General features: G+C 38.9%; 2 protein-coding genes across 4 annotated transcripts; both read right to left on the minus strand.

Annotated features, from left to right (window-relative positions):
* Positions 1-8,429: 8,429 nt before the first annotated feature.
* LOC149014310 (ubiquitin fusion degradation protein 1 B-like) lies at positions 8,430-15,963 on the minus strand. 2 transcript variants are annotated; one of them, XM_089155444.1, is made up of 10 exons: positions 15,756-15,963; positions 15,234-15,283; positions 13,619-13,696; positions 11,534-11,558; positions 11,403-11,435; positions 11,078-11,199; positions 10,838-10,968; positions 10,066-10,289; positions 8,650-8,888; positions 8,430-8,545 (listed from the first exon to the last, which is right to left on the minus strand). In XM_089155444.1, exons 2-10 carry the CDS (start codon positions 15,234-15,236, stop codon positions 8,459-8,461), a joined length of 942 nt encoding a protein of 313 aa, XP_089011570.1. In that variant the 5' UTR covers positions 15,237-15,283; positions 15,756-15,963; the 3' UTR covers positions 8,430-8,458. The 2 variants fall into 2 exon arrangements, with proteins under 2 accessions (XP_089011570.1, XP_089011569.1); XM_089155443.1 differs by having other exon boundaries at positions 8,430-8,548; positions 15,756-15,956.
* A 1,138-nt stretch (positions 15,964-17,101) lies between these two features.
* Positions 17,102-26,632, minus strand: SULA (NAD(P)-binding Rossmann-fold superfamily protein). 2 transcript variants are annotated; one of them, XM_089155722.1, is made up of 13 exons: positions 26,372-26,632; positions 26,205-26,282; positions 25,848-25,923; positions 24,679-24,738; positions 23,802-23,920; positions 22,821-22,865; positions 22,594-22,672; positions 21,445-21,506; positions 20,387-20,489; positions 19,078-19,138; positions 18,757-18,827; positions 18,188-18,327; positions 17,102-18,080 (listed from the first exon to the last, which is right to left on the minus strand). In XM_089155722.1, the coding sequence occupies exons 1-13, from the start codon at positions 26,444-26,446 to the stop codon at positions 18,003-18,005; spliced, it is 1,047 nt and encodes a 348-aa protein (XP_089011848.1). In that variant the 5' UTR covers positions 26,447-26,632; the 3' UTR covers positions 17,102-18,002. The 2 variants fall into 2 exon arrangements, with proteins under 2 accessions (XP_089011848.1, XP_089011847.1); XM_089155721.1 differs by having other exon boundaries at positions 17,108-18,075; positions 26,372-26,628.
* Between the last annotated feature and the right edge of the window lie 684 nt (positions 26,633-27,316).

Raw genomic sequence — 27,316 nt, forward strand, 5'->3', positions numbered from 1 at the left:
AACTCATACCATAAAAAAAAACATGTATCAAACCAAAGGTAGGTGAAAGTGTGAAACTTTGGTGTGGATTTGGGTTTTGATGGATTTGAAATTTGTTTAGTTTGAAAAAACCAGAGGGTAGATTTATTTGTTGGGTCCTAAAAGACCCAACAATTGTACGGTCACCTGGTCCATTCAAATCATTGGACTGGAATGGTGTCCCCTTACATCAACCAAATATCAGATTCAGTGGGACACATGAATGATTATAGGTCTCTTTTTAATTTAGACTGTTTTTCCCATGAAATTTTGACTTCTGGGTGGTATTTTTGTTTTCAAATTTTTCATCCCATGAGTGAATTTTTGTTTGCCAATCCATGCTACCTTCTTGGAAGACAACTATAATGCTATATTTGCACATCTTTAAATTTTGCTTGAAGAACAATTCTAAAGGGTTTTGTATCATTACTGTATACAAAGAAGGTTGACTAACTATACAGTCCCAAACCAATACAGAAACACCATATGGGTTTTCAACTTTGGTTTGAACCAAATCCATACAATTTGAGAGTGAAGCTTACAAACTTCTCCCTTGTGTTGATTCTGGTTGGTTGGTGAAAGACTATAAAAATGATATCCAGAAATAAATGCAGAATCATAGCATCAGCAGCAACAGCAGAGAAAGATAAATAAATGCAGATCCTCATAAACTAACAAACCATGAATGAAGGAATAGGGGCGTAGGGTGTGAGACCATCCCTACTATTTAATTATTACGTTAGGGTGGGGCTCCCTCTAATCTTCAACTCCTTCCATTCATTGAAACTGTGAACCCAGAATGTGTAAGATGATGTCACCACAGAGCTTAAGAATAAAATTGAAAAACAGAAAAAAAAAACTTTTTCTGCTTGGATTGAGGAATCAAAACACCTAAAATTTAATATTGCTAAGCTTTTCCGGAATTAAATGTGCTTTTATTTTATTGGGTTATCTAAGCTTTGAGTGCTCTCACGCAGCACTCTTCCTCTACAATCAATGAAACCAAGAACATCACTTTCCCTTCTCTCTCTCTCATTGCATGTGTGTGCAAATGCAATTATCCACACATAAATGTTGTTTGTGATCTATTTTGCTGCTATCACGCGGTGGATAAGGTATCAGATAGTTTGGTTTTAAATTTTTCCAATTTGGTTCAGATAGAAAATATGTACATAAAGTTAGATCAAATCATAACTTTGAAAATGTTTAGAAACCCCAAACAGACATAAACTGGTTTGATCATGTATTCCCTGTTGTTTATAATCAATAATTCAATAAAGGGGACTCATTTATAGGTTTTCTACACTGATATTTTACTTACAAGGGAAAAAAATTCGTATAACTTGATTCAAATGGGTATTAAAATTGATCATTTCTCTTCCGTTCTACTAAAATGAATAGGATTACCATCGCAGGGTTACTCAGTTGGTAAAACCAAGACCTTTTAGTGAAGACATCGTGTGTTTGATTCTGTCTTATAAAATAATAATAATAATAATATTGAATTTTGAATTTTTGAAAGAGTTAGAATTACATATATCCAATGAAACACTGGAAAGCTCAATAGCATTAGTTGACCTTCCACTTTCCATTCCAAACCCAAAAGTTTGTTGAATGGAAGTGGGGTAGGAACAAAGCCCAGAAGAGGGAAATGTTTCTCTGCAATTCATTCCCTATTATTTTTTTTAAGACTTTTTGAGAGGGAAACAACTCAACAAGTATATCTGCTAAAGCCTAAAGTTTCTGTTATCAAATCCCTTTCGGTTTGGTGTTTGTTTACTTCTTGCAAGTCATTTTCTTTCTTCTTCAAAGTCCGCAATTCCCGCCCACAAACTGGAAAGAGTTGGTGAGTGTTTTTTTGTGTGAGACCTTCTGTTTGACCAACCATTTAAGTTTTCTTATCTTCACTTTTCCCTCCAAGACATTTCCTTAATCTGGGCACTCCCAACCACTAGATGTTGATAAAAGCTAGAAAATAGATCATATTCTGTAGCTCTTAAGATAAGGTTATGAAATTTCTTAATTGGCCAAAGAGTTGGAGAGGAATCAGATCCAAAAAATTATTGCTTAATCACACATAGTCTTTACACCAACACAGGATTGAAGAGAAGATGTATATGGGTTTCTACTTAGATGTTGATATCTTGATTTTTCAGGAAGGGTTGATGAGGTCATTTGCATCTGAGTAACAAAGCTAAGAAACCAAACTATCTTCCTTTTCCCTTCTTAATCATTATATAGATTCTCAAATTTAATGACCTAATTAGTAGAACCACTAGTGGTGAAAGGGTTTTTCCTTCTTCAGAAACTATGGGAATCTGTCTTTTTTTTTTTAAATAAAATTCTATATTGTATTTTATAAAATATATAACACTTTGATAGGCTGGAATGCTGGATTCCCTTCAAATTTTGTTGGCCAACTCTACATCATATGGAACACTAGATGGATTTTGAAGACCTCCTTTCCAACTAGATCACCCAGAAAAGTGATCTCCTTTCCAATATTGATTTAAAAGTAGAAGACGATTATCGAATTTAAAGGGGAAAAGAAGGCAAAAGCTCTTTTTGATCTTGAAAAGTCCGAGAAATTTCTTGACTTTGCCAACTTTTTTATTAGTTGAATTCATCATTGGACATCTGACGGAATTAGAAAAAACGTTGGACATCTGAGGGGATGGATTATTAGTTGAATTCATCATTTTTTTTGAGAGTACAAAAATATACTAAAAAGAAAAAATACAAAAAGATAGATGCATGAAACGCAAGGTTCGATCCGAACTAAGGAGAGGAAATTGACCAAACTATCATACATACAATAGACAGGGTCATCCAGGCTTAGAGATGAGTCAAGCCCAATATACTCTTAGAATAAACGTTGTAACAACCACATCAACAATTAAGCTCAAGAGATACAAAATACGTATCTTCTATCACATGCACCGAAATAGGTAAAGACACGCCACAAAGGCGAAGATGGACATGCCACAAGGACAAAGAAACACTGACAGCGACTAGGTTGTTGCGGTGGTGGGATCGGTAATGCGAGAGAAGTTTGTCAGTGCGGTGGATCTGAAAGAGGATGAATCCATCTGGCGAGCTCAATCGAACTACCATCCTTCGCTACTCGGGGTGCCGGACCCTCCCTCCTTTTCCTATCGGCCTGGTATATATTCATGCCAACTGCTCACTTATAACACTATGGCTACACTTAGCCACTTCTGGGTTCTGATTACATCTATAAAGTATCTTGTCTCTAGAAATATCCCTGAAATATCTAGACCCACTAGAATATTCCTAACCATTAGATTCTAGACACTTGTACAAATCACAACCATTCTTGTATCCTACCTCACCTATAATGGGGGGGATTCATTTGTCAAAGCATCAGTAGTGATCATCGTTCTCTCGGTTCTCTTTGGCTCTGCTTTCTTCTCTCTCTCTGCTGCTTTTGGCTGCTTGTGCGTGTCTGTGCCGCCGGTTGCTTGTCATCTGGCCGTGCATTTTGGTTCGGCTTGTTGGGTGTGTCGCTTGCCGTGTCGCTTCTGGTACGGGCTCCGTGGGGGGCCCACACCACGGATAGCCGGGGTCTTTGGTTGTGCAACTTGGAGCACGTCTGGGGTGGGTTGGTGGCCTTGCTTGGGGGGGCCTGGCTCGTGGGGTGCGGCTGGTTCCTTTGGTGCTCTCACACCATGGGCACACAACAACACCTTGTGCTCTTCCCCGTGGTGGGGATCCCGGTGGGCTCTGTGCTGGTTGGTGGGTGCACTGAGCCCGTTGGGGGTTTGTGGCCGGGTGGGTGCAGCCTGGCATTCGGCAAGAGTGCTCGGGGGTTGCACTTCCTTGGCACTGGGCGGTTTTGGGCTCGTCGTGGGGCGAGTCTCCAGATCAGCCGTGCACTCTACCTCACCGCCGGCTCTATGGTGGCGGGTACAACGACATGCAAGTCGTGCCCTGACACATGGGAAGACTTTAAGAAAGAGCTTAAGAAACAATTTTATCCGGGTCTGCATTCTTGGCCGGCATCAGGGCTGCCCGGGGTCGTTGGCTCTGGTTCTCACACTCTGTTGGAGGTCCGTTGCGAGGGACTTCTCTTGCTTCATGGATGGCTCCTTGGGCTCAGAGCTCCGTCGGTGTCGTCTTGCTCGGCTTGCGGGGGGTCCTTTGGTTTCGGGCGGTCTGGCGGCATTGGGTGGGGGGGTCACCCCCAGGCACCTTCTCTTCGGGGGGTGCTTCCCCCAAGCAAGTGCTTCCTTTGTGTGCCACTTGGGCTGGGTTGCCCAAACGGCCCTGTGCACTCTCAGCACGGTGGGGTCCTGGGATCTTCGCTTGGTGCTTCGGCCAGGCGCCCTCATCCGGGGTTGATGTCGTGGTCGTTCTGCTGGGCCTGGTTGTCGGGCCCCCTTTGTTCCGGGGAGGGTTTGGGGCTCCGCAGGGGGCCTTGCTCACTCGCGCCTTCGGGTTGCCGGGTGATGCTTGGGGCTTGGCCCGTGGACTTGTCGTCTGACTGGCGCTTCGACTTGGTGCTTGGTGGTTCTTGACACGGTCTCGTACCCTGCCTTCTTAAACAAGGTGTGCTTTGGAGGAAGGAGCACCTTGTATGGTCCACGATACGGGACTGGGGGGCGCTTCTTTCGCCATGCACTGGGAGCCAGGGGCTCACACATTTGGCGGCACTCTTGGAGACGGAGGATGTCCCCGGCCGCCGGGTCGACTCTGGGGTTCGGCTGTCCCCCGGTTGCCCACCTCCCGGCGGGTTGCGTGGCTGTCCTCTTAGCAAGCCACAGAGATGAGTGGGTACAGATACGACCCAAACGTCGTGGGGACATGGTCATGGTGAGTTACTACCCCAACAATTCAAGTCCTTGCGGGTGCCGGGGTCCGTCGTCGGGCCCGTTCAATCTGAGGTGGGTATTTCCTACCAACTAGACCTCCCACCAAGCTCAAGATCCATCCTGTCTTCCATGCAGTATGTTGAAGCCTTACCAGGATCAGGATCCTTCGTGACTTCTCCACCTCGCTAACAACATCCTATGACAAGGAGGCGGAACATATAATGGCGGATCGAGTAATGCGCAAACGTGGGGTGCCTCCGAGTCGAGAGTATTTGGTGAAGTGGAAGGGATTGCCCGAGAGCGAAGCAAGTTGGGAACCGGGAAACGCATTGTGGCGGTTCCAAGAACATATAAGGAGGTTCCACGATGAAAACACGACGAGGACGTCGACGGAATAGGTGGGGGAGAATGACACAGCCCAATTTATCATAGGCCCAATGGTATAATATTCATGGGCCACACATGGGCTAGCCCAACTTAGAAATAACACTAATGGGCTACACTTAGCCCACATTCTAGAAAGGAGGGAGATTCTAGAGGAATCTACATCTATAAAGTATCTTGTCTCTAGAAATATCCCTAGAAATATCTAGACCCACTAGAATATTCCTAACCATTAGATTCTAGACACTTGTACAAATCACAACCATTCATTGTATCCTACCTCACCTATAAATAGGGGAGGGATTCATTTGTACAAAGCATCAAGAAGTGATCAATACAAGTTCTCTCAAGGTTCTCTTTGAGCTCTAAGCTTTCTTCTACTCTCTCAGCTAGCTTTTAGGCTGACTTAGTGCAAGTAAGTGCTAAGTGCCGGCACGGTTGGCTTAGTCAATAACTAAGGCCGTGACACCCCCCCCCCCCCCCACCCCCCCACCCCCCCCCCCACAAACAACCAAAAGAGGGGGGGGGGGGGGGGGGGGGGGAAGAAAAGAAGGGGGGGGGGGGGGGGGGGGGGGGGGGGGGGGGGGGGGGGGGGGGGGAGGGGGGGGGCGGGGCGCGGCGCCGCGGGGGGGGGGGATGGAAAAACAAACATTTTTTTCTCTTCTCTTTTTTTTTTTTGTTTTATTTTTTTATATAAAGACTTAAACCAACCCCCCCCCCCCACCCAACCCGGGGGGGGGGATAATAACCCACACCAAAATTTTTTTTGCCCGGGGGGGGGAGTTTTTTTTTTTTATTTTGTTGGGGGGGGGGAGGGGGGAAAATCGAAGAACTGACTAATAAACATTGTTCTAGCTAGCCTTGTAGGTAATAAATAATATCATATCGCTTTTGTAATGGGTGAAACATTTAAATTCTCAACAGGATAATACAAATTAGTGCAAATATATGACATCGATAGCGTAGATCAATGTTGAATTGCCCAATTTTTAAATAAAATTGTCAACTGTTTCTCAGTTTTCTCAATTGATTTTCAATAAATTTTGATATCTCACTCATGGGAGATGACTCATGCAACTCAATGAGCCTTTCTATAACTATATAAATTATAAGAAAATACATGGAAATATCATTACTGTAGATGAAAATATTTGAGAAGATATTGAGGATGATGAGTAAGTGCAACAATTAACATATAACAGGTATAGTTAATCCTGCACACATTCACCTATTCTCTTGCATGAGTTGTTCCCCACATGCCAACCAAAAGAAAAATCAATAATCATATGATTTACCCTACCCTGCTAAGAACACAAACCCTCTTATTCCCATCATATGATTGAATTATTTTCTCTCAAATTACCCTACACAAATCATGGCAATATATTTATTTTTTCATCTTAAAAACACAATTGATCATCCAATCGTGCACTAGCTACTAGTCAGTCATATAGAATAGGCAATGGGTTTGGATCCTCTCCAAGGAGAATATGTCCGAGGGAGTGCCTGTCTAGTGAGCTCTAAAAAGGTGACACGTGGACAACGCCGATCCAAGGGCTGGGATTAAACACATATCTTTAACTAAGTAAAACCCGAAAGCCCGATTTGAACCCATAGGTGTTTAATCCCAACCCTTGAATCCACATTATTCACGTAGCACCTTTTAAGAGCTCACCAAGCACTCTCTAAGAGATAATCAAATTCCAAACCCTATAGGCAATAGGTCTAGAGAGCTCTTCTTTGGAGTAAGGTAGGCCTCGAGAGTCAATTCAAGAGGGAAAGAACTCCCAAGACTCACTCGCACCCACTTTCTCGTCCTCCCAAAAATGCACATAAAACACAAAACCTGTCGCATTAAACCTATGGGAAAGCTGGTTAGGGGAGGGATATCTTCTTAGATCTGAAAATTGTTGAGAAGCTAGGCTTCTAGGGCTTATGGTGAAGAAGACTGTGTAGGGTTTCAATGACCTAATCTCCCCCAATTGCAAGCAGAAAGCTGGGAATGATCTACCATTTCTCGGCGTCTGTGTGTCTAATTAAGGAGACAAAAATCCTGATTTAAGAAGCATGGGAACATTGGGATATGACATCGTTGGCCATCTTCACAAGAAACCAGGGAAAAACGCAAAACCCACAAAAGAATAAATAAAAATAATGAATTTATTTATATGTTTAAGGGGCTAATAGCCAATCAAGAAACCACCAACTCTTACCCCCAAAAAAATTCAAGAACTTATGGTGTAATGGCAAAAGAAGTAAGAAGTTTGGGCACACAACAAAAGTTTCGCCTCTAGAATCTTCTTTTTCTTTCTTGTTGGGTATAACTGGTGCTTACGGACAAGGGAGGAGGCCGCCTCAGCGGGGTGTGGAAACAGCGCCCCATAGCCTATAGAGAATCCATGTTTTTGTGAGACTCGAGTTTCTTTACAGTTTAGACTTGGGCCCATGAATAGCTATGGGTTTTTAAGCACTTATATACATTCTCATGTAATCGAACATTGAATATAGTGAAGAACCTAATGCTAGACGTAGCTTCACATTGAGTTTAACCAGAATAAAATCCATCTCTTTCTTCCTTGTTTTCTATTCAATTGTGTGTGCTTGATTGCTCTAATCCTAGCATTTCTCGAGTTGGTTCCTCCTCTTTGAACTGAAAATGAATCTAGTCATGCGTTGCAGTTCCTACTTCTAGACATCATGATGTGTTAAATACAACTTACACTCTGGAACTATTACCCGGTTAGTTTTGGCCGCTTCAGATTTCTCTAATGCTTAGCTATCCAAACTGAACTCATAATCTACTAGCAGTTTTCTTTGGTCATATTACTGGTTCTTTCCTTTAACAAAGCCTAATAAATAACATTAATAGTCAAGGAGTGGCTGTGGCATGAGAAGCCTAGGGCTGCAAAAATAATAAGAGAATGAATTTAGCAAGGAGAAATTGGCAAAACTATATGATGGACATACCCGGATGACTTCCAGTTAAAACAGCAGGCCTCTTTTTCCTTTTTAATGTCAATTAATACCTTACTCCAGGTAAACTCCATTTGAGACATCTACAGTTTCATTCTTCTGAGAATTTACCACTGCACTTTTTTCCTACTGAGCTGAACATGTAACTTACTATCTTTGTTTATAATACAAAACACTTGAGCATTTCCTAATCCACATGATGAAAAGTCAGTTAAAATGCAGGGGTGTTTTACCAACCAGTGATGATCAGATCATCCTTTTAATGAATACTTCTTTCCTGTGAATGCTTGAAACTTTGGCGGCTCTTCTTTCTTTGGGGCCTGCTCTTCCTTTGTGTCCTTCTAAGGTCATTGCACAGACATACACAAAACGGTTAACATGTTAAAATACATACATCACAGCTTTATAGGTCCTTTTCAAATTAAAATGCACTTATGCTTACTTTGGGTGTTTCTTTTTGACCATGGTTTGCGGTTGATCCAAAAACAAGCTTTCCTTTGGGTTCACGAGTACTCTGTGAAGTAGACACTGCTGAAGATCCACCATTGGCTGTCCCTGCCTGCTTCTCTTTGGATGTGGAGGACGAAACTGGAGGTGGTTGATACTTCAATGGTTTGCCATCCAAGCGTCTCCCAGAACCAGTAAATGGGTTAAATTTTGGTTCTGGTACAGGCTCTTCAACTGCAAAAACAAAATCACAACCTGGTTTTCCTCAAACAGACTGGATGGTGGGGTCAAACTGAAACCTCAAGAAAGTATATAACCATATGGAAGTATTTCACAAATACCAACTCCATCAAACTCATCATGGAATGTCATTGGTCCATGCAATGACTCAAAAAGCACCATTTTCTTGCTCCAGTTTATAGTATAGAGGTTAAAACTATATGAAGCAGGCCTAAAACCTGTAAAATTTTACACAAGGTGGAAAAATGGAAGTTCTACCCCAAGAATTGAAGCAGCTTAAGTAGCGTAGGAGAAACAAATGATTGCTCAACCTCCACGGTAGTAGGACTACCACCTATTTCAACAGATTGTTAGATGAGGCAAACCCTAAAAGAATGTCCTTTTCTTGGGGAAAGAAAAAAGGGGGGAGAGGGTGAGGAGTTGTGGAGATGGGACCAAATTCTTTAATATTTCTAAATATTGTCAATTAATTAGCTTGTACATATTCAACTAGTCCAACTAATTTTTTTTCCCTTCAAAAAAAGAAACTAATACAAGCCATTGCAAACTTTCCAGTTTGACAAAAGTATGTAAAATATGTACCTCAAGGGTGTGAATTCATACCACATACCGCACCGTTGATACCATAGCAAATATATTCGGTAAGGTACCAGTATGATATTTGTTGGAAAAAATGGTAAAAATGAACCATACCATACAGATACCAACCTCCCAAATAGATAATGATATTAGTATGAAATACTTGTACCAATCAGTATTCAATATGGTGTTTGTACAGGGCAAAAATGTACCCGCTCAGAAAATTACCTGAGTCGGCCCAAGTCATAATGATGTACTATCAAGTCAGTAATTATGTCTGAATCATAAAACCTTGCAGAGTTTTTCCTTTTATCTCATACTTTCATATCAACAAATTCCAGTAACGATTGCTGGCTGGATACATCATACAAGTATGAGAGTTGGTGATAGAAGAGGAAAGAATCTTCTAGCCAACAGACAAGAAGACTCGCCCTGGTAAACTTAAGTAACTAAGCGTGTAGGTAGTTGTTTACAGCAAACTATTATGCAGTTTATCTTGGAACATGAAAATTAAACCACAAAGAATTAAACATGCATGAGATTAGACGAAACAGATGGTAAATGAAATATTGCGGTGAGTAATTGACCAAACCTGGAGCAGGAGCCTTGCCGGTAGGCACTGATGGCACCACTCTTTCAGGCTCCTTATAATCAAGAGGAGGTGCAAAGTCCACCTCACAATCTGTCTCAATGATAGTTATCGCATTAGAAGGCTTTGCTTCTATGATATCTATATAATACTTCTTATTGTTATAGGCTACCATGATACTGTCCCCAGTAGTTAAGCACGAGAAGTTCCTCAATGTAGTCTCCAGGCTGAAGAATAAGGAAAACTTTAGGCAATTAACCAACACTCACTTGATGACACAGAAGAAACAAGAAAAGCCGATTAAAAAAAATCCAAAAGTAGATACCTAACTACAAAATACATTTTTAACAGAAATTGTCATCATTATGCAATGAGATAGGGGAATCTTTTAGTGATTAACAGAAAATCACGTTGAAAATTAGAATGGAAATGACATATATGCTGGCCATGCGACATACATCTATAGATTGTTCCTAGGAACTATGTCATAGTTTTTGAAGTTAAATTCACAAATTTAAGCTCCCAATTGTATTCATGTGTTTAATGTTGTTCAAAGACAAAATTCTTAATGATAATTAGTTGTATTTCACCAATTTACAAAATAATCGTTGTTCCACAGCAGGATTCAGCATGTTAAATGTTTCAGATAGATTTACTTACTTTTGAGGAATACTAAACATCCATTTTCAATAATACAGCAGCAGGAATAAAATAGCTCATTCTTCGTGAGAGGCTAAAGCAATTCCAAAATTTAAATAGAAAAGCAAAATCTCACATGGCTTTTGGGTTAGAGATATCTAAGAAGTCCTTTGTGTGAGGCTGCAATTTTACATATGTCCCTTTTGGAAGTGTCACATTTTTCACCCGCACAGTGTCTCCTTCTTGTAACAGCATGTTTTCCATCATCTAGAGTTATAAAAGGGAAGGAGAGGAAAGAAAAAAAAAACGGGAAGACATTAGAAGCCTGACGCTTGGAAGGTCATTCAACCTCAATAACAAAAACCAGAAAGCCTACCCAGTATGGCATGTATATCATGCCTTCTTCAGCAATGAACTCCAGCACACCACAATGCGACACCCGCTCAGCAGCAGCATTCCGAAGCTCAAACAACATTGGATAATCAATATGAAGAGATGCTGCAGAGAGAGGTTTTAGTATCAAACCTGTGCTAATAAGATCTGAAAGACAACTGCATGATTACCATAAGGCAGAAAAAGAAAAAAGTATTACACTGCCATTCTTATGAGCACCCTCATGATTAATGAACTAGGATAACTAAAATTAAAAAACAACCTTGCAAACAGTAATAAGAAGGATAATCAAATTAGAAACAACTTACCAAGACGGTCAAGGGCTGATGGAGGCATTATGACTAAAACAACAAACACAACATAAAATTCTAGGTGAGTTTACCAACAAATTGACAGAACGCTGACCAAAAAAGGAAACTTGAATAGAAGATGAACTTACTCTTGTCGCCACTTTCCAACTGAGGCTGTAGGAGTTCGAATTTTATTTTTTATCCCAAAAAAGAAAAGGAAAAAGGCAACATGGTTAGAATGCCAAGCACGAAAAGAGTAACTTCAGGAAGTATGACAGGCCTTACATGGAACTAATTAAATATCTACAATACCTCCCTAGTAATCCCCTATTATAGTGACAATAAAACAGCAATAAGGCACAAGAAAAAAACTTCAAGAAGATATGTAACTATTTTGTTATCAATATATGGGTTGAAATATTAGACTACTTATTTTGGAGGGTCAGGGGTTGTTAGTTGAGAAAGAACTAAAGATAATTCAAAACAATCCTAAGATAATTGCAAGTGTAAAGAATGTCAAATAAAATGCAAAGCAACTTGTTAGGTTATGGAGAGGCATGACCAATCTACTATCACTATCTGATAGTGGAGCAATTTATTTAAATTTCAATAATTTCCTAGATCGGAAAAGGCCAATGTAATTATACCATTTAGATGATTTCACATTATTGCACAGCTTCCAATTGAAATGGCAGTTTTATTAAAACTTCCCATTCACTCAGATCTACCTTGAACCACTGAGGGCAATTTTAGTTCAAAAAATAGTTGGCAATGTCCTCCAAGAAGGGTTTAAAGACATCATCCAAATCTCATACAAAAAAGCTCACAGCATTAATCCTATCAATGACTTCCCAGAATCATATTGTCACAAGTTAACCTGCTACCTTGCTCTTTGTCATCATCTGGCCTCACCCACCTTTAAACACAACCATGCAATTTATTTTAGTTTCAATCATTTATTAGTGAAGGTCAGTATATTTTTAAACCTTTCTGATCATTTAACATTAAGATTATCAAAAGAATCAAAACAGTTGATATCTTCATCTATCAGGAGACGGGATAAAAAAGCAACTTCCAATTAAAATGGCAGTTTTCTTACTACGTCCTCTTACGCCAACGCCTCCCAAAAGAGCTTCAATGCATCTCTCAATCTCAGGCACCTAAGAGTTCACAATTTTAATCCTAACAGAGAAATCCCAGGATCACACTTTCTCGCAAGTTAAGCTCCTTCCTTCTCACAAGTTAACTGCCTTCGTCAGACCTTGTCATCGTGTAGAATAACCCACCTTTTAGCTAGGTATTCTGGAGATGGGATAAAAAAGCAATTTCCAATTAAAATGGCAGTTCTCTTACTACTTTGCTCTCATGCCAATGCCCCCAAAAGATCTTAAATGCATCTCTCAATCTCAGGCACCTAAGAGTTCATAATTTTAATCCTAACAGAGAAATCCCAGGATCACACTTTCTCACAAGTTAAGCTCCTTCCTTCTCACAAGTTAACTGCCTTCTTCGGTCCTAGTCATCGTGCAGAATAACCCACCTTTTAGCTAGGTATTCAAGAATGTCTATATTAGCAATTTATAGGTTTTTAAGCTGGGAGAAGTTGGTGAAAAAAATAGAACAAAGTATATATTGGAAATTTTAACACAAAAACTGAAAGAATTAAACCCTTGAAGTTCACAATATTCCAGTTTCTTGCCACTATGTCATTATGCATACAAGATTGTAACAATTTCAGACAGAAGGGAACTTTAGGCCTTAAATCCTACAAATACTTTAATGTATAGTATTTTAGTCTAAGAGTGAATTCACAAAGCTTAACAATATTTTGAGATCTAAAATCATACCCTTGTGTCAACACTTCATTTCCAACCCACACCATAAGTTCAGATACAGATTTTAGCTCTGGACCACATTCTCAGTGAATGTAGTGTTGGCAGAGTCGGATAAAAAGGTATTAACACCAAGGAAGACAACAGAGTTTCCACTTCTCAAGGCCTATAAACTGACATTTACGTAAGGAAATCTTTTCTTTTCTTTTGGGTATCTTTCAATTCCCCCTGACCCAAAAAAAAAAAGAGGAAGGGTGTATCTCTTTCAAACCGTAAGCCAACCAAGGTATGATGAAGTGCACAAACAGATAACAACCACATAAGATAGCCAAAATAATCATATATAAACATGCCCATATAGTAAAGTACAAGTATTAAGGTGCACAGAGAAGGCATTTCAACCTTATCGATAAAAGAAGCAGGGTAACAACGGTATGTCTGTTCAAATGATGTTCCATGGTATCCATATCCTTCAAAAAACTGCAACAGCAACAACCAAAGGAAAGAAAAGACAAAATTTAATTTGAGACATTTATCAACAACAGGTAAAAATTCCAAACTCAATTATGCAGACACTACACAGTAAATGCTTAAAATCCTTTGCAGTAGACCTTAATCTCTGCAAAAAGAAACTTGATATTTCAGAAATACTGCATGTCTGCATCAAAAATTAAATCTCATGCAGCTTCAATATTCAAAAGTACTACACATTTCAATCAAGTTGGATAGTCCCAAATGAATGAAAACTTCCAGCATGTGTCTTCATCTTTCTCCAAGCCCACATCTTCATCTCATCAGTTTTACAAACATCAAAATTTTGGTTCTATCTTTACTTCTATGGATTATAAATAATTGTATGCATCAAAAAACACCATGAAGTTTCATCCGTAAGGTGGTTGCATTTATTTATCATATTTAACTGCAATATAGAATGACCAAAACTGGCTACAATATCTTAATTGGATGTATGTTATCTACATAAGAATGGTCACTATTTCTACCTAGTAAGGGAAAAGCACCCTCTTACACTCTCTTTTTTTAAGCAATTAATGAGTAGTGCATATAACAGAATTCTACCTCCAAATAGTCCCTTTCCACTTTCATCATTCCTCCCTCCTTTGAGATAAATAGTTAAGGCACAGAATAAACTCCCAATGTAATCTTAAATATTTATGTTCAGTGTTTCTCGGAAGACTTTTGCTCCTAGTGATCTTGACACATTGATACGTCAGTGATATGTTAGAAGTAATTGTACTTTAAGTGATTCTTTAAGCATTATGTAGAGTCAGACATTGAAGTTGACAGCTTCAAAAGACCATAAGCTTTAGGGCATTCTAATTCTTGAGCATTTCTTTTCAATAACAACAGTTGTCATCTTCTGTGATGATATCCATCCTCCCATACAGACAAATGCCTGTCTTTGACTGAGAAAAGGACCAATCTCCCCAGATACCTTCAAAAATTTAATGTGGTTTGTGATGGTGACAACATTTACCAAGATACAAGAAAATAAAAAAAAAAGAATTTTGTCAGAAAAAATATAGAAAGCACCTCAACCAAAGGCCTGTTTAAACATCTGTAAAACATGGCTAGTTTCTTATATTAATTATTGCAGTGTACCAAGATCAAACAGTTCCCTGGACAAACATATCGACCAGTCAATATAGTGTCAGCAACCTTCCAAGAGAGAACCCAAAGATGCCTAAACCTTGACTCATAATCGAATAGTCAATGCAGTGTGGATGGATAGAGTGGCATAGTAGAACAAGAATAAGTTCTCTGTATTCCATGGTTCAAAATCCATCTAGTGCGCATACTCAATTCTGAAACTGCCAATCACAGCTGACAGAAGCTCCATTAGACTTCTCAACTCACATTTTTCACAACCATAAAGTGCCTGACATCAAGTATTCTTCCCAGATATAAACGCGTAACATATCCCAAACTGAGTTTAATGACAACATATAAGTCAACCTAAATTCCCTGAAATCAGTAAAACTGTGGTAAAAAAACATACCATTGTGACAGAAATTCAGTGGCAGAAGCAGGTATGACCCTTGAGAGCTCCTACAAAAAACACAAACCACTAAACGTCAAATGATGAGATACCGAATCACAACTAAAAATTCGAGCGACCATGGAGAACACGCTGCCCGATTAACTGCTCACAAAAACAAACTCCTACGATTAATTGAGCATAACGATTATATCATCCACGAAAACTGACACGACCAGAAGCTAACATCAAGCGACTAAATCCTTACACACAATTGAGCAATTGATACAGGGGATTTGCTTGTAAAATAAAACAAATTACGAGTAAAGAACGAAATTGGAGTAGTAAACCGTAACGGAGACAGAAAGCGATGCATCCAGTGATGATGGAGAATTTAAAATTCTAAAGTAAATAGTATCAAATCAAAATATTAGAAAAAAATATATATAGGAATCAACACAAACGAATCAGGTAAGAGCACATTATGAGAACAACTAACCAAATAAAAGAAAACACAAAGAATTCAAGATGAAGTCGTAGAACCTTGAAGCTTGAAGATCGAAAGAAGGAACAGCGATTCTGAAAGGTGAAATCTCGGAGGATTATAGAAGACGCCCTCGAGAAGCTGAACAGAAGATTAATGGTCAGACGATTTCAAGAGATTCTTGGAACAGGAAGGGAAGAGTGAGGAGAAGGCATAACTTGTTACGCAAAAATACAAGTTATGCTAAAATACGCCCAGGGCGCCGTGCGTATTATCAACGCTGGTTCATTTGCTTTTTCCGCTTTTTGTTTTTCCGGGACAGGATCGGGATGGAATTTCATGCGGCGAATGAATGGGCCCCATTTAGTAACGCCAAGGAAGACCGTAGGATCCCATCCAGCAAATCGGTATCAGATCCACCGTACACGCAGGTCGGTACTATTGTAGTAAAACTTTTATTTTTTATTTTTTATATTTTATATTTTATAGAAGTAGAAAATTTACTAATACACGTTGGAAAATTGTCAATTTTTCATGAATTGACGAATATTCATATTCTTTCGTTTACAACTCTGCAACTCAAATAAATGAAAAACATAGATAGGGCCTTGTTGTGATCCTATCACTGGAATCTTTGCTGGAATCACTTAATTATTTCCTAGTAAGCCACCTTCTTCCTTGTTCTATGATTTGCATATGCTTCAAGCTCTACTGGAGTTTTCCGTTCATTACTTTAGACTTTAGAGCCTAGGGACAGACTAGAAATGGATCCTAGGTCACCGCTGAAAACAGTCTTCAAGGTGTTTCCTTTCAGTTTCCTCTACCTCTTATCTAACTTGGAGTCGGTAAGAAGAAGAAATGGTGAAGAACAATAGAAATTATCCATGGGTGAGTATTAAGCGCATGGGGTCTAATCACAGTCTCAGTGTAGGAATATATTCTTGTTGTTCCCCTTCTTATCATTGGACCGACATTCGTCCCCACGGTTTAATTAGCAAAATCTCACCGTAAGTAAAACCACTTGAATTATACCCAAAAAGAATAATAATAATTGATACTGACACGGCATTTTTTTTTTTTTGGTTAAACAAGGAGAGGGGATGCGTAGCAGCGACCTAGCGCCCCCCGCTACGCAATGTTCGGACTTTTTATCGAGTGCGACCTATGCAAACATTAGCTCAGTGCACTACCAACGCAAGCACTGGCCCCGTCAACGGAGCCCCACCGAAGGCCTAGTATAGTCCACAGAAACCGGTATGACTCATGCTCAGGTTAAAGAGCCCACAACTGTCCAATGCAAGAAACAGAGGAGCAGAGGAGATTCGAACCTGAGACGTGAGGTTTACCAAACCACTTAGGAGTGAACTTGGGACCACTAGACCACCACCCCCGAGGGTGACACAGCATTTTCATATGATATCATTGTGTGTATAGATTGTAAAAAATCTAGAATCCCATCCATGATAGAATTAGCTTGCACATGAAAGGGTTAGAATCTCTACCAAAAAAAAGTTAAGAAAAAGCAAGGGTTAAATCACAAGATATATTGCTGTAAAACCAATTTCTTTTATTTTTAAATAAGATTTATTGTTTAATAATTGAAAGAAGAGTTATTTTTCGAAATAATACATGAAAACATTATGCTACATAGATAAAGTTATCCATCCGAAAATTCATTGAACAATTGTAGTATTTTGAGTTAGGGTTTAGATTCATAAATTTCGTTTTTGATATGTTTTTTTGGTAAAGTCGTTTTTGATACGTTGGGTTTCAAAGGTGGAAGAGGGACTAATAAACAGTCCATTTCCTTGTAGATGTATGACATGTGTCCTAATATTACATTAAAAGGTTAACGTCCATTTATAAGGCACATCAAATTTTTTTAAAAAATTTAATTACAACCCTTTATGTAACTTGTAAATGAACCTCAACTTTTTTATATGATGTTAGAACACATGTCACACATCCACAATCAGAAATGGACTGGATAAAATTCCAGTGGAAGAGATGACACATGTGACATCCACGAGCACGGGAGACCATAAGCTTGCAGGACTTAGAAAAATGAAAGCCCATACAAGTTAGGGCTGTGCAGCAAATTAAACTATAGATTTTTGAACGAATATAATTATCCCCTTTCATTATAGGGGAACACAAAAAGTCCTTTCTTACCATTAGAAGTTACACTCTACCAAAATCGTTGATGCTGACTTTGTTATATATTTCTAGCCAGATAAAGAACGTGAATTGAGCATGAACATGTCATACTCAGCTACCTTATGAAAGAACGGCCTTTAGTGCATCTCTTACATTGGGGTACTTGAAAGAGAATCCCAGCTGTTGAGCTCTCTGAGGAAGTACTCTTTGCCCGTCCAAAACCTACACTTAACCACCATGACTGCTTAGCCTGGAGTCAACTTTAGAAACAGCAAAGAACAATGAAAAGAAGAAACCCACAACAAAAGAAGAGGGGTAAGAAGGCAGCACTTACAACAGAGGCTCCTTCACCAAGAACTGCTTTGAGAGCAAAATCTGGAACAGGCAACCATGAGGGCCGGCCCATGATGTGCCCCAACTGCTCACATAGCTCGGCCAGACGAACTGGATTTGGTGCTGTTCCATTGATAACCCCTGACATGCATAGAGGATTATAATAAATTCAGAAATTGAAGTTCTAAGAAGTGAATTACATGAAAATCAAAAACCATATAATAATTTTCCTTCTGAGGTGAATTTGTGAATCGTACATGTTTTTGGGTCTTTTCACAAAAAATGTTGTAAAATTATTTATACAAATTCAATTGGCTAACTTATTTCTCATTCCATAATCAATTATCTCAATAACCACCGAACAAGTCGTCATTTTTTTTTTCAATCAAAAATGGTTTTCCATTGCCAAAAAGAGCCTAGGGAATGAAATAAATTTTATTTTTTGATCCCTTTTACGTCAATTATCACATTGGTGTCTCTTTTTGTTTTCAATTTTTAGTCTTTTTTGGATATGTTGGGTTTGAAGACAGATGATCACACAACCGGAAGTATTCTATATAGAATCATTACCTTCATAAGATGGGTTTGACAAAGCTTCATAAATGAGGTTCACTATGTCATCCAAGTGAATCCAAGAAAACCTGCATATTTAAGAGAAAAGTTAATTAATCGAGGCAACGGTTAGACTGTCAGAGGACAGCATAGATTAGAGTACTAAGATCACTTTCCATCTTCAGCATTGTGGAGTAAAGAGATAATGACATTTTCAACAACTTTACAAGGAACTCTCAAAATCCCAAACCAAGGAGTAAAATTTTTGTTGTCAAAGAAGTAGCTGACAAGATTTGCTCATCTTAAAAGCATCAAGGAGTTAAACGATGAGTATATTACCACTGTTTTCCAGAGCCCAGAGGTCCACCAGCGAATACCATGAATAGAGGGATCATTTTTGCTGCATCATGTAACAACTACAAGAAATCAGAATTTAGTGGCCCTCTCTCTATATATATAATCTGACACAAATGTAAATTCGCAGCAATTCTTTTAGGATCCAAACAAAACAAAGCATGGATATAAATTCTAACCAAAAAGGAAAGAAAAGATGGGAGAGGAGAGGTGGGGAAACTAACACATGGAAAATGCCAACTGGAAGATGGCAAATAGATAGAAAATGATCGACAAAAGACGCATAGTCCAGGATGTCCAGAGACTCAGTCAAATAGGGTCTACTACATAGATCCTTACCCTCCAATAGGCTCCACCAAAGGTCACACTTGATACAAGACCTAGATTATGCTTGTCCTTCCTCACCACCTCTTCTATGATTTAGGCCTGCCTGAGCTCTTTTAGCTCCTTCAATTGGAATCATATCACTCCTCTATACCTGGCTATCTCTAGGCCTCACTTGAATATGAGCACCACCGTAAGAGACTCTCTAAGAGAATGTCATCGATCAGGGTGACTCTCAGGACACAAATATAGAAAGCCAATTTTCATTCTCCATCAATAAAAAATTACAATGCCTAGAAAGCAAAAAGAGCAAGGAAAATTGGGGTAGCCATGAAGCAACAACAAAGGACAAGCAGCCATTACCCAATAAAATAAAATGCTCAACTCATGCTCAGGGATGAGGTGAAGACCAGCCATTAGATTTATATTGCATAGGTTTTTTCCCAATATTAAATTTCAGTCATGTTCGGCTATGGTCTGGAAGATGATTGATTCTGGAACCACAGGAATGTGTTTCCACTAGGCAATACAGGTGACTCATTATTGAATCAACCACCCCTAGCAAACCATGTTTGTTTTAACCTACTGTTTTCATTTTAACTTCCACAAAGCTGAAATCCAAATGGAACCAGACAGGCTTGAAACATAGAGCACATAGTCAATAAAAGGACAGTCAAAAATCAATCATTAATTTGCAGAACCAATAGTGGTATGACCTAGCTAATAATTTGGGAGCAGTACTACCAAAATGAAAATGAAGTGCTTCCTATCAGACTAAGCACCAACCATTTTCTTCACCACTCCAGCAAAACAAATACTACAAAAGTGTTTCAGGGGAAGGGGAAAATTCTTGATTAAATTTTGCCTCGTTATATATTGCGAACATAAAACCTACCAAATGTAAACATATAAAGCAAGAAGTTGATTTTTCAAAGGGAAACAGAAGAGGGATGGAAGAGGAGAACCATACCCAAAGCGCCACCATCTTTTCCAAGAACTACACCTATACGAATGAGTGCCAGTCTGACTCCCTTATTCACTTTGAGTGCCGTTGCTTCCCATTCTCTACAGACCTGAATTGATGTATTATGTAAATGTATACAGATAAAGAAAGTTATAGCATAAGTTAAGAGAAGAAAATTTATGTTTCTTCACAAATGTGAACCACTCAACAGGAATACAACACCCCCCCCCCAGCACCAGTGCGCGCCGGGGGGGGGGGGGCATCTCCACCCAAAAAAGACAAAAACACACAAGATGGAGGATGTAATGCAGAGCCACTCATCACATCACAGAAGAAGAAAGGTAAGAAGGGAGGCCAAACTGTGGCTTAGTTGCTGCTTTCCTAGTTTTGTTTTGATTTGATTCTATTGAATTATGGTTCACATTCGTCCAAAGTCAGCTCAGTTTAAGTGAACTTATGTTTTTGGAAGCTCATTGCATATACACCTTTTTCTTTTGAGAGTTAACAGACCAGCCATCAGAGATGGTTGAAATTTTGGTTGAACCTCAATAACCCTAATCAAGAAACTCTTATCCAGAATGGAGCCAATCCTAACCCATGAATTCTCAATCTTCAGATAAATATCACGCATTGATAAAATGGGAAACAGGAAAGAACCAGAAACCGATATCTCATTTAAACCAAAAAGACCCAGGTGGTTCTTGCGATTTGAAATGCTCTCAGCCAAATTTGGTTGGTTGGCCTCAAAGGTGATTTGTGCAGGCCCTACTTAAAATTGTCCAACTTATAAGGATTCATGATCTTTCATTTCATTGTTCGGCACCATATAAACGCCCCAAATTGTGTTGAGGTAAAATGTGGAATTTGCATTCTTGTCAAGATATTGCTGTAATGTGGAACAGACCATGGCCTACTGTAGGAAATGGTAAAAATAAAAAATGTGAATTTCCATGATTCATTGAAAGAGAGTGATGTGGTTTCTCTATAGACCTTCTCCAATCCCCACCCACCTGGAAAAAGAAGAGAAAGAGAGAGAGGGAGAGAGAGAAGGGAGTGATCTCAACCTCAGCCAGGTAGTCATTTCCAGATGGACTTTGCTCATCAAATACTTGAGTTTCACTACAGCCTGCAGAAGTGGTAAATGCAAAAATGGATTAACAAAACCATTTAGAAATTGAATAAAGGAAAAGGAAAAACTAATTAATAAAACTAAAAGATGCTTGCATTCAACATAGGAAATATCTTCCCATGACACTGGACTTGTATGGGTTCGGGATATGACTGGAACTAGCAAGGCGTCACATCTATTTATGATCAAAGCAGATTGTGTGCTGGTCCTCTCATTTATTTTGTGGAATCAACACCTTTTCTTTTGGAGGATTAAACCACTATCTCTGATCCTTTTCTTCTTTTTTCAATGAATAATCCATTAACTAAAGTAGATCTGCATAGCAAGATGCAGTGAAGTGGTCTCTTAAGTTAGCTTGGGCTGCAATCTTCAGACACAGTGAGATTGTCTTTTCAGTAGATCGTAGTGAATTCCACACACCCCCCCCCCAAAAAAAATATTAATTTCAGCTTTTATAGGTTTGGATTACGGACCCTGCCACCTAGAAGCTCGTCTATCTACTTTTGCTTCACATGGAAATTTATGAGCATTCTGTATAGTCCACCATATTCTTTACTTGCTTTGTAATATCAGCCATCAAACCTACAAACGTTAAAACTTTAACCATTTGATAAAGCTTTTTTCTGCATAAGGTGAACTAGTTTTGCACTTAAAGCTGAAATTCAACATGATGCAGGTGGATGTGCCACTTCAAAACTTCTTTCCAGGTGCAACCTGAACTGCCACATTTTTTATTAAGCAATTAATTTGCAATATTCACAGTTAGCTAGAACAGAGATTCTATGATCATCCATTCACTCTCCATTCCCTTTCAAGGTTCACAAGCAGATAAAAGCAGTTCCTATAGACTTTAACGACAATTTAAAATTAAATAAATAAATAAATAAATATATATATATATATATATAACCCAGCAAACAGTTAAATGCCCAAAGACTGAAAAAAGAAAAAAAAAAGAAGTTGGCAGTATCAATGCAGTTATATCAGTAGACATATTTCAAGAAGAAAACATTAACAGAAGATTGACTCGATGCTCAAACATAACAATAAATAACAATAAGCAGATTATGTGTTGAAAACTGACCATAATAACCAATGGCTGTTGCACTGACCAAAACTGCAGGCCGGGCATCTTCTTGTGAGCCATTAATTATATCTACTACCTTCAAGAATCATATTTTAGCAATTTAGTGAGTAATCAAAGACAAGATGAAGACAAATCAAAATCATCTTGTGGAAATATTCTTTTCATAGTACATAATTCATTGCTTGAGAATGGTGATTTTTGTAGATAGTAAACTAATCGGTGACCTTGGAGGTAACACTTATCCTGCTTCGTTTGATCTCCTTCTTGATCTGCAGTAAGTCAAACATTTAATACAAAGTTACCTCTCTTTCTTCCAAAATACTTTATATGTGATAACTAGGGGGGGGGGGGAATTAGGCATGTATGGGAACTCCAAATAGAATGCAAACTTGTGAGGCAAACACAATATAAAATGCCAAAGGAATACATTGGACAACTAAGAAGACCTCTGTTTAGGAGATGATGCCAATTCCACCTCAAGTGCTTATTTTCAGATAATATAGCCCCTAGGTAGCTCCCAGTCCATTGAACTTTTCAAAGCCAGAGATGCCACTCGTAATGCAAAATAACAGATTAGGTGGATATTTGGCTGCTCCCTTTTAAGTAGCTAATGACAAAAAAACTAAGAAAGTATAAATAAAAATTGGGCAGAGGTATTCCTCAATGCTAGAACACGGAACTGCCTCAAAAGGCTAAAGAGTCTGAACCTCTAGCTGAATAAGCAGCCCAAGGACGACAGACAGATTCTCTCAGTACATTATGTGAAAGGGCAAGGAATCCCCAAGATCTTTTCCCACAAAAATATTCCCAATTTCTAAAAAGCCACTTGTTCCTCCCGAGGATAAGCAGATGCTATGGAATTCTTACAAACTTCCAGAATCATATTGCAAACAACTTCTGAAGGAATGTTTCAATATAGAGAAGGGTTCTCATTAATAGTATTACTGCCAATGCATAATCTCAAGAAATCATCACGTTCCATGAACAGGGGAAAAGAGCATTTCCAAAATATTCACACGGTAACCTTCTTCATCAAAGAAATTGGCTTGATTGCATGGGATAGTGTACTTTGATCCTTTCCTTTCATGCAGGGAAAAAATCACCCCCTGCCCCCTTACTTCGACATAATATCAGTAGAAGAGAGGATATTGGTACCCCGGGAAGAAACCAGGAAGTTAAATATGTTAATATTTAATCTCACTAACCTCAGAAGACCATCTTGTACTTATAGGCATTCCTGCCAAATTAACAACAGCAGTTGAACCCTGAATGCAACCTCTCCACTCTGTTTCTTCTGCAATTATGATTCCAGGAAAGTCCCGCACTAAACAGGCACATGAAGCAGTCAAAGGAGCCAGTACATGTTAGAAAAACTAAGGAAAAGGAATATAAAGACACTTAGAATCGTATTGGCTTCCATAACAACACAAGGTTCTAAAGAAATTGTAGTCATTGACAATGAACCTCCACTGCCCATTACAAAAGAGATAAGCCCTGAGTTCCAGTTGGGTGGACCATTTAAGTGCAGAATAAGAATGAATAGACATAAATATGGCCTTCTACCCCCCCCCCCCAAAAAAAAAAAGACATAAATATGGCCTTCATATTATCATGTGCAATAAATCTAACAGGAAAACTTGCTTCTGAAATTTAAAATGGAGGCTCCTCAGAGTGGATAGTGTTTCAGGAACAGGTCAGAACTTAAAAAAAATATATCCTCAACAAATCAAGTTCCAACTTTTCTTTTTACTGGTTTCTGTAGCATTTTACCTGTCTGTATCTGCCATTTGATAAGGGCAAAATCCAGAAGCAACTCTGGAACACCCAACTTTGAAAAATATACATATTATATATTATGGGACATATTTCCAATTTGGAATATCTCAGTAATATTTAAGATGCAGTTGCACAAGCAAACATGGATGAAAGCTTCAGAAAAGATGAGTAATAGTTGAGAACAAAAGAAATATGATATCCAGAAAGGATGCAATATTGTGTCTGGCAGGTGATTCAAACAGTAGTAAAATACAACTTGCAAGCATTGAAGGCACACATCATCATAAGCAGTCATTACCTTCTTACCAGGAAAAATTGATTGTGCTTTTGATCTGGAACGAGTTAAAACACGAACTTGGTGATTATCTGCACCATAAAAGAAAAACTTGAGTCAATATAGGAAAGTTGTACGTCAGCAAAGACATCCCCCCCCCCCCCAAAAAAAAAAAATTTATGAAACAGTATGCATAAGCTTAAAAGATGAAAGGCGCAGTAATTATGGTTCAAGTTGGACACCTAAAAACACAAGTAAATGCCACTCCTAACATTAACATACAAATACCAGCTAAGGATATCTTTGGTCATAGTCCAACCTTGTCCAGTACTAGTAACCAAAAGATCTCTCTGCTTTTTGAGTGATAATTGTATTTGAAAAATAAACTCTAGCGATTCTTTCTTTCTCAACCACTCAAGTTGTTCCAACTTAGAAGTTATCTTGTTTGAGACCACAAATGATGGGCACTAGTTGAAGTTACTCCTATGTTAAAAGTATTTTGACCACAGCGGTACCAACTGGATGAGATATAACAGAATGAAGGAAGATTGAACAACGGCAGATAACCGACTGGAAAAGGGGGGGAAATTTTCTAAATGCATTTAGTTATATTTGAAAACTATACTGAGACCAACCAAGGAAACCAACCTCCATGATAATGTCAACTCACAAATACCAGAAAGAATTCTGAAGAACAGTACCCACAGAATCCAGATGATAGATTAAAAAGACACCAAGGAAAGAATAGGGTCAAGTACTGAGAAGTAGTGGAAATATAGTCTGTTTCTTCATCCTGCAAAATTCGAATATATGGCAACTAGATAGAAGGGTAATTTCAAGCACAACACCCATCGCTCTGAGCAAATCAAACAATAAGTATTTTTATTTTTTTTGGGTCAATAACAAATTATGTTTTCTAAGTTGCTTTGCCAGAAAACATGGCACTAGAGACAGTAGTGTGGCAAAACGGGATTGCTATGTATAGCTCGCTGGCACAGTACGGTCCGTGAGTTCTTATCATAGTCTGGATCAAAAACCAGTTTCACCCGATAATTAAGTACTAAACCACTTCCACAGGTCCACTCTAGAAGATTAAAAGAGTGGCTTCCATACGGGGTATACCGTACACAGCATATCTACCTTTAGAAAAAAATTTAAAAGAAAATGCTTGTAAGCTACGACTAAGCAAAGCATATATGACCTGCATGAAGCCTTTGGACCAATCTTCTGCCTACAAACCCTGTCGCACCTGTTATCGATACAACCATCTGATTTTCCTGCAATGAAATTGAAAGGCATTAGTACAGTCTCCGAAGGATTCGAAGCCATGCTATCTGAAGAGGCTAAACAAAAAATGAAGGACTTAAAATTGCATTTGGTTCTATGCATCTGAAGATTCAGTGCATAATCTTGAACTAGGGATTAGGAGAGAACCAGAAAAGTTCAAATAAAAAATAAATAAATAAATAAATAAAGCCAAACATCCCCGCGAAAAAAAAAAGAAGAAAAAGAAACGCATTCGACCAATTCATGAGAATACATTCGTCTTCAAACATACCTTCTGTGGTTTATTGGAGCCATCCTTCTTTTTCTCAGTGTCGACACTCAGAACAATAAATTTCTTTGTCCGACAAATCTACAGGACGGTTGTAGTTGTGGTAAGTGGTAAGCAGTTCCAGAGATTCAAAAAGAAAGGGAACACCATGAAAAATTACCAGTACTTACAGATAAGGGTCGCGAAATGTGAAACGATGGAAGTACAGAGTTCGACCAAGAGAAAGTAGCTGTACGTAGCTCCATTGACGGTGGACCTCAAGCTCTTCTATGAGTGTCGAATTTAGAACAGTGCGAGCTTGGATCCGAGTGAGAGTGAGACAGACATTTGAATGTTAGGCATTTGAAAGAATACTGTCGTGTTTGATTTGGAGCCACAGCAGGGAAAGCTCGATATCCATCGTCAACGAGACGATTAGAATTACGATTTTGCTAAATGGGTCTTACTTTGTTATTTCTCATATTTTTCATAAAATTTCACTTTAGCTGCGTTTGTTTGCAATTTGCAAAGATGGGTTGGGGAAAAAGTGATGGGAAAAAATATATATATATAGGTCCTGTGTGTAATGGGTGAGGGAAAAGGAAAGGGTAAAGTGATAGTAGTGGGTCCCACTTTGTTACTTTTTCAAACTTTTACACAAAATTTTATCAAATTTATGATAATTTAAAATAGCTTAGATGAGAAAGTTGAGTTACCACATCACCAGACAAGTTTCATTGTCTCTCATTTTCCCACCCTAAACAACCAAACAATCTACAAAATGCATTGGGTGAGGAATCCGGATCATCTCCTTGTCGGGGGAGCACAGAGTGCTCCAACAATCTACAAAAGGCATTGGGTGAGGAATCCGGATCATCTCCCTGTCGGGGGAGCTCCCCCGATGGCTTCTTGACCACAAAAACCAGTGGGTGCCACTGGTGGAAAAAAAGTTTTTTTTATTGTTTTTTTCAAAAAGTATTTTTCACCGTGGGCCCCACTGATCTTTGTGGTCAGGAAGCGTCGGGGTAGCTGATCCGGACTATTGGGTGAGTGGATCATCTCCTGGGGAGCACAGACGGCTTTACAACCATAAATTATGTGGAACCAACAAGTAAAAAATATTAAAATATTAAAAT

Source organism: Hakea prostrata, chromosome 5 (genome assembly GCF_041222555.1).
Source record: "Hakea prostrata isolate BN-2017 chromosome 5, UWA_Hpros_2, whole genome shotgun sequence".
NCBI lineage: Eukaryota > Viridiplantae > Streptophyta > Magnoliopsida > Proteales > Proteaceae > Hakea > Hakea prostrata.

Coding starts and splice junctions, on each gene's coding strand:
- LOC149014310 (XM_089155443.1), bottom strand. Junction 10,969..11,077: donor TGATATACATGCCATACTGG/GTAGGCTTTCTG, acceptor TTATAACTCTAG/ATGATGGAAAACATGCTGTT. Junction 8,549..8,649: donor GTCAAAAAGAAACACCCAAA/GTAAGCATAAGT, acceptor CAATGACCTTAG/AAGGACACAAAGGAAGAGCA.
- SULA (XM_089155721.1), bottom strand. CDS start 26,446: ATGGAGCTACGTACAGCTACTTTCTCTTGGTCGAACTCTGTACTTCCA. Junction 26,283..26,371: donor ACATTTCGCGACCCTTATCT/GTAAGTACTGGT, acceptor ACCGTCCTGTAG/ATTTGTCGGACAAAGAAATT. Junction 24,739..25,847: donor GGTCCAAAGGCTTCATGCAG/GTCATATATGCT, acceptor TTTATGGTGCAG/ATAATCACCAAGTTCGTGTT.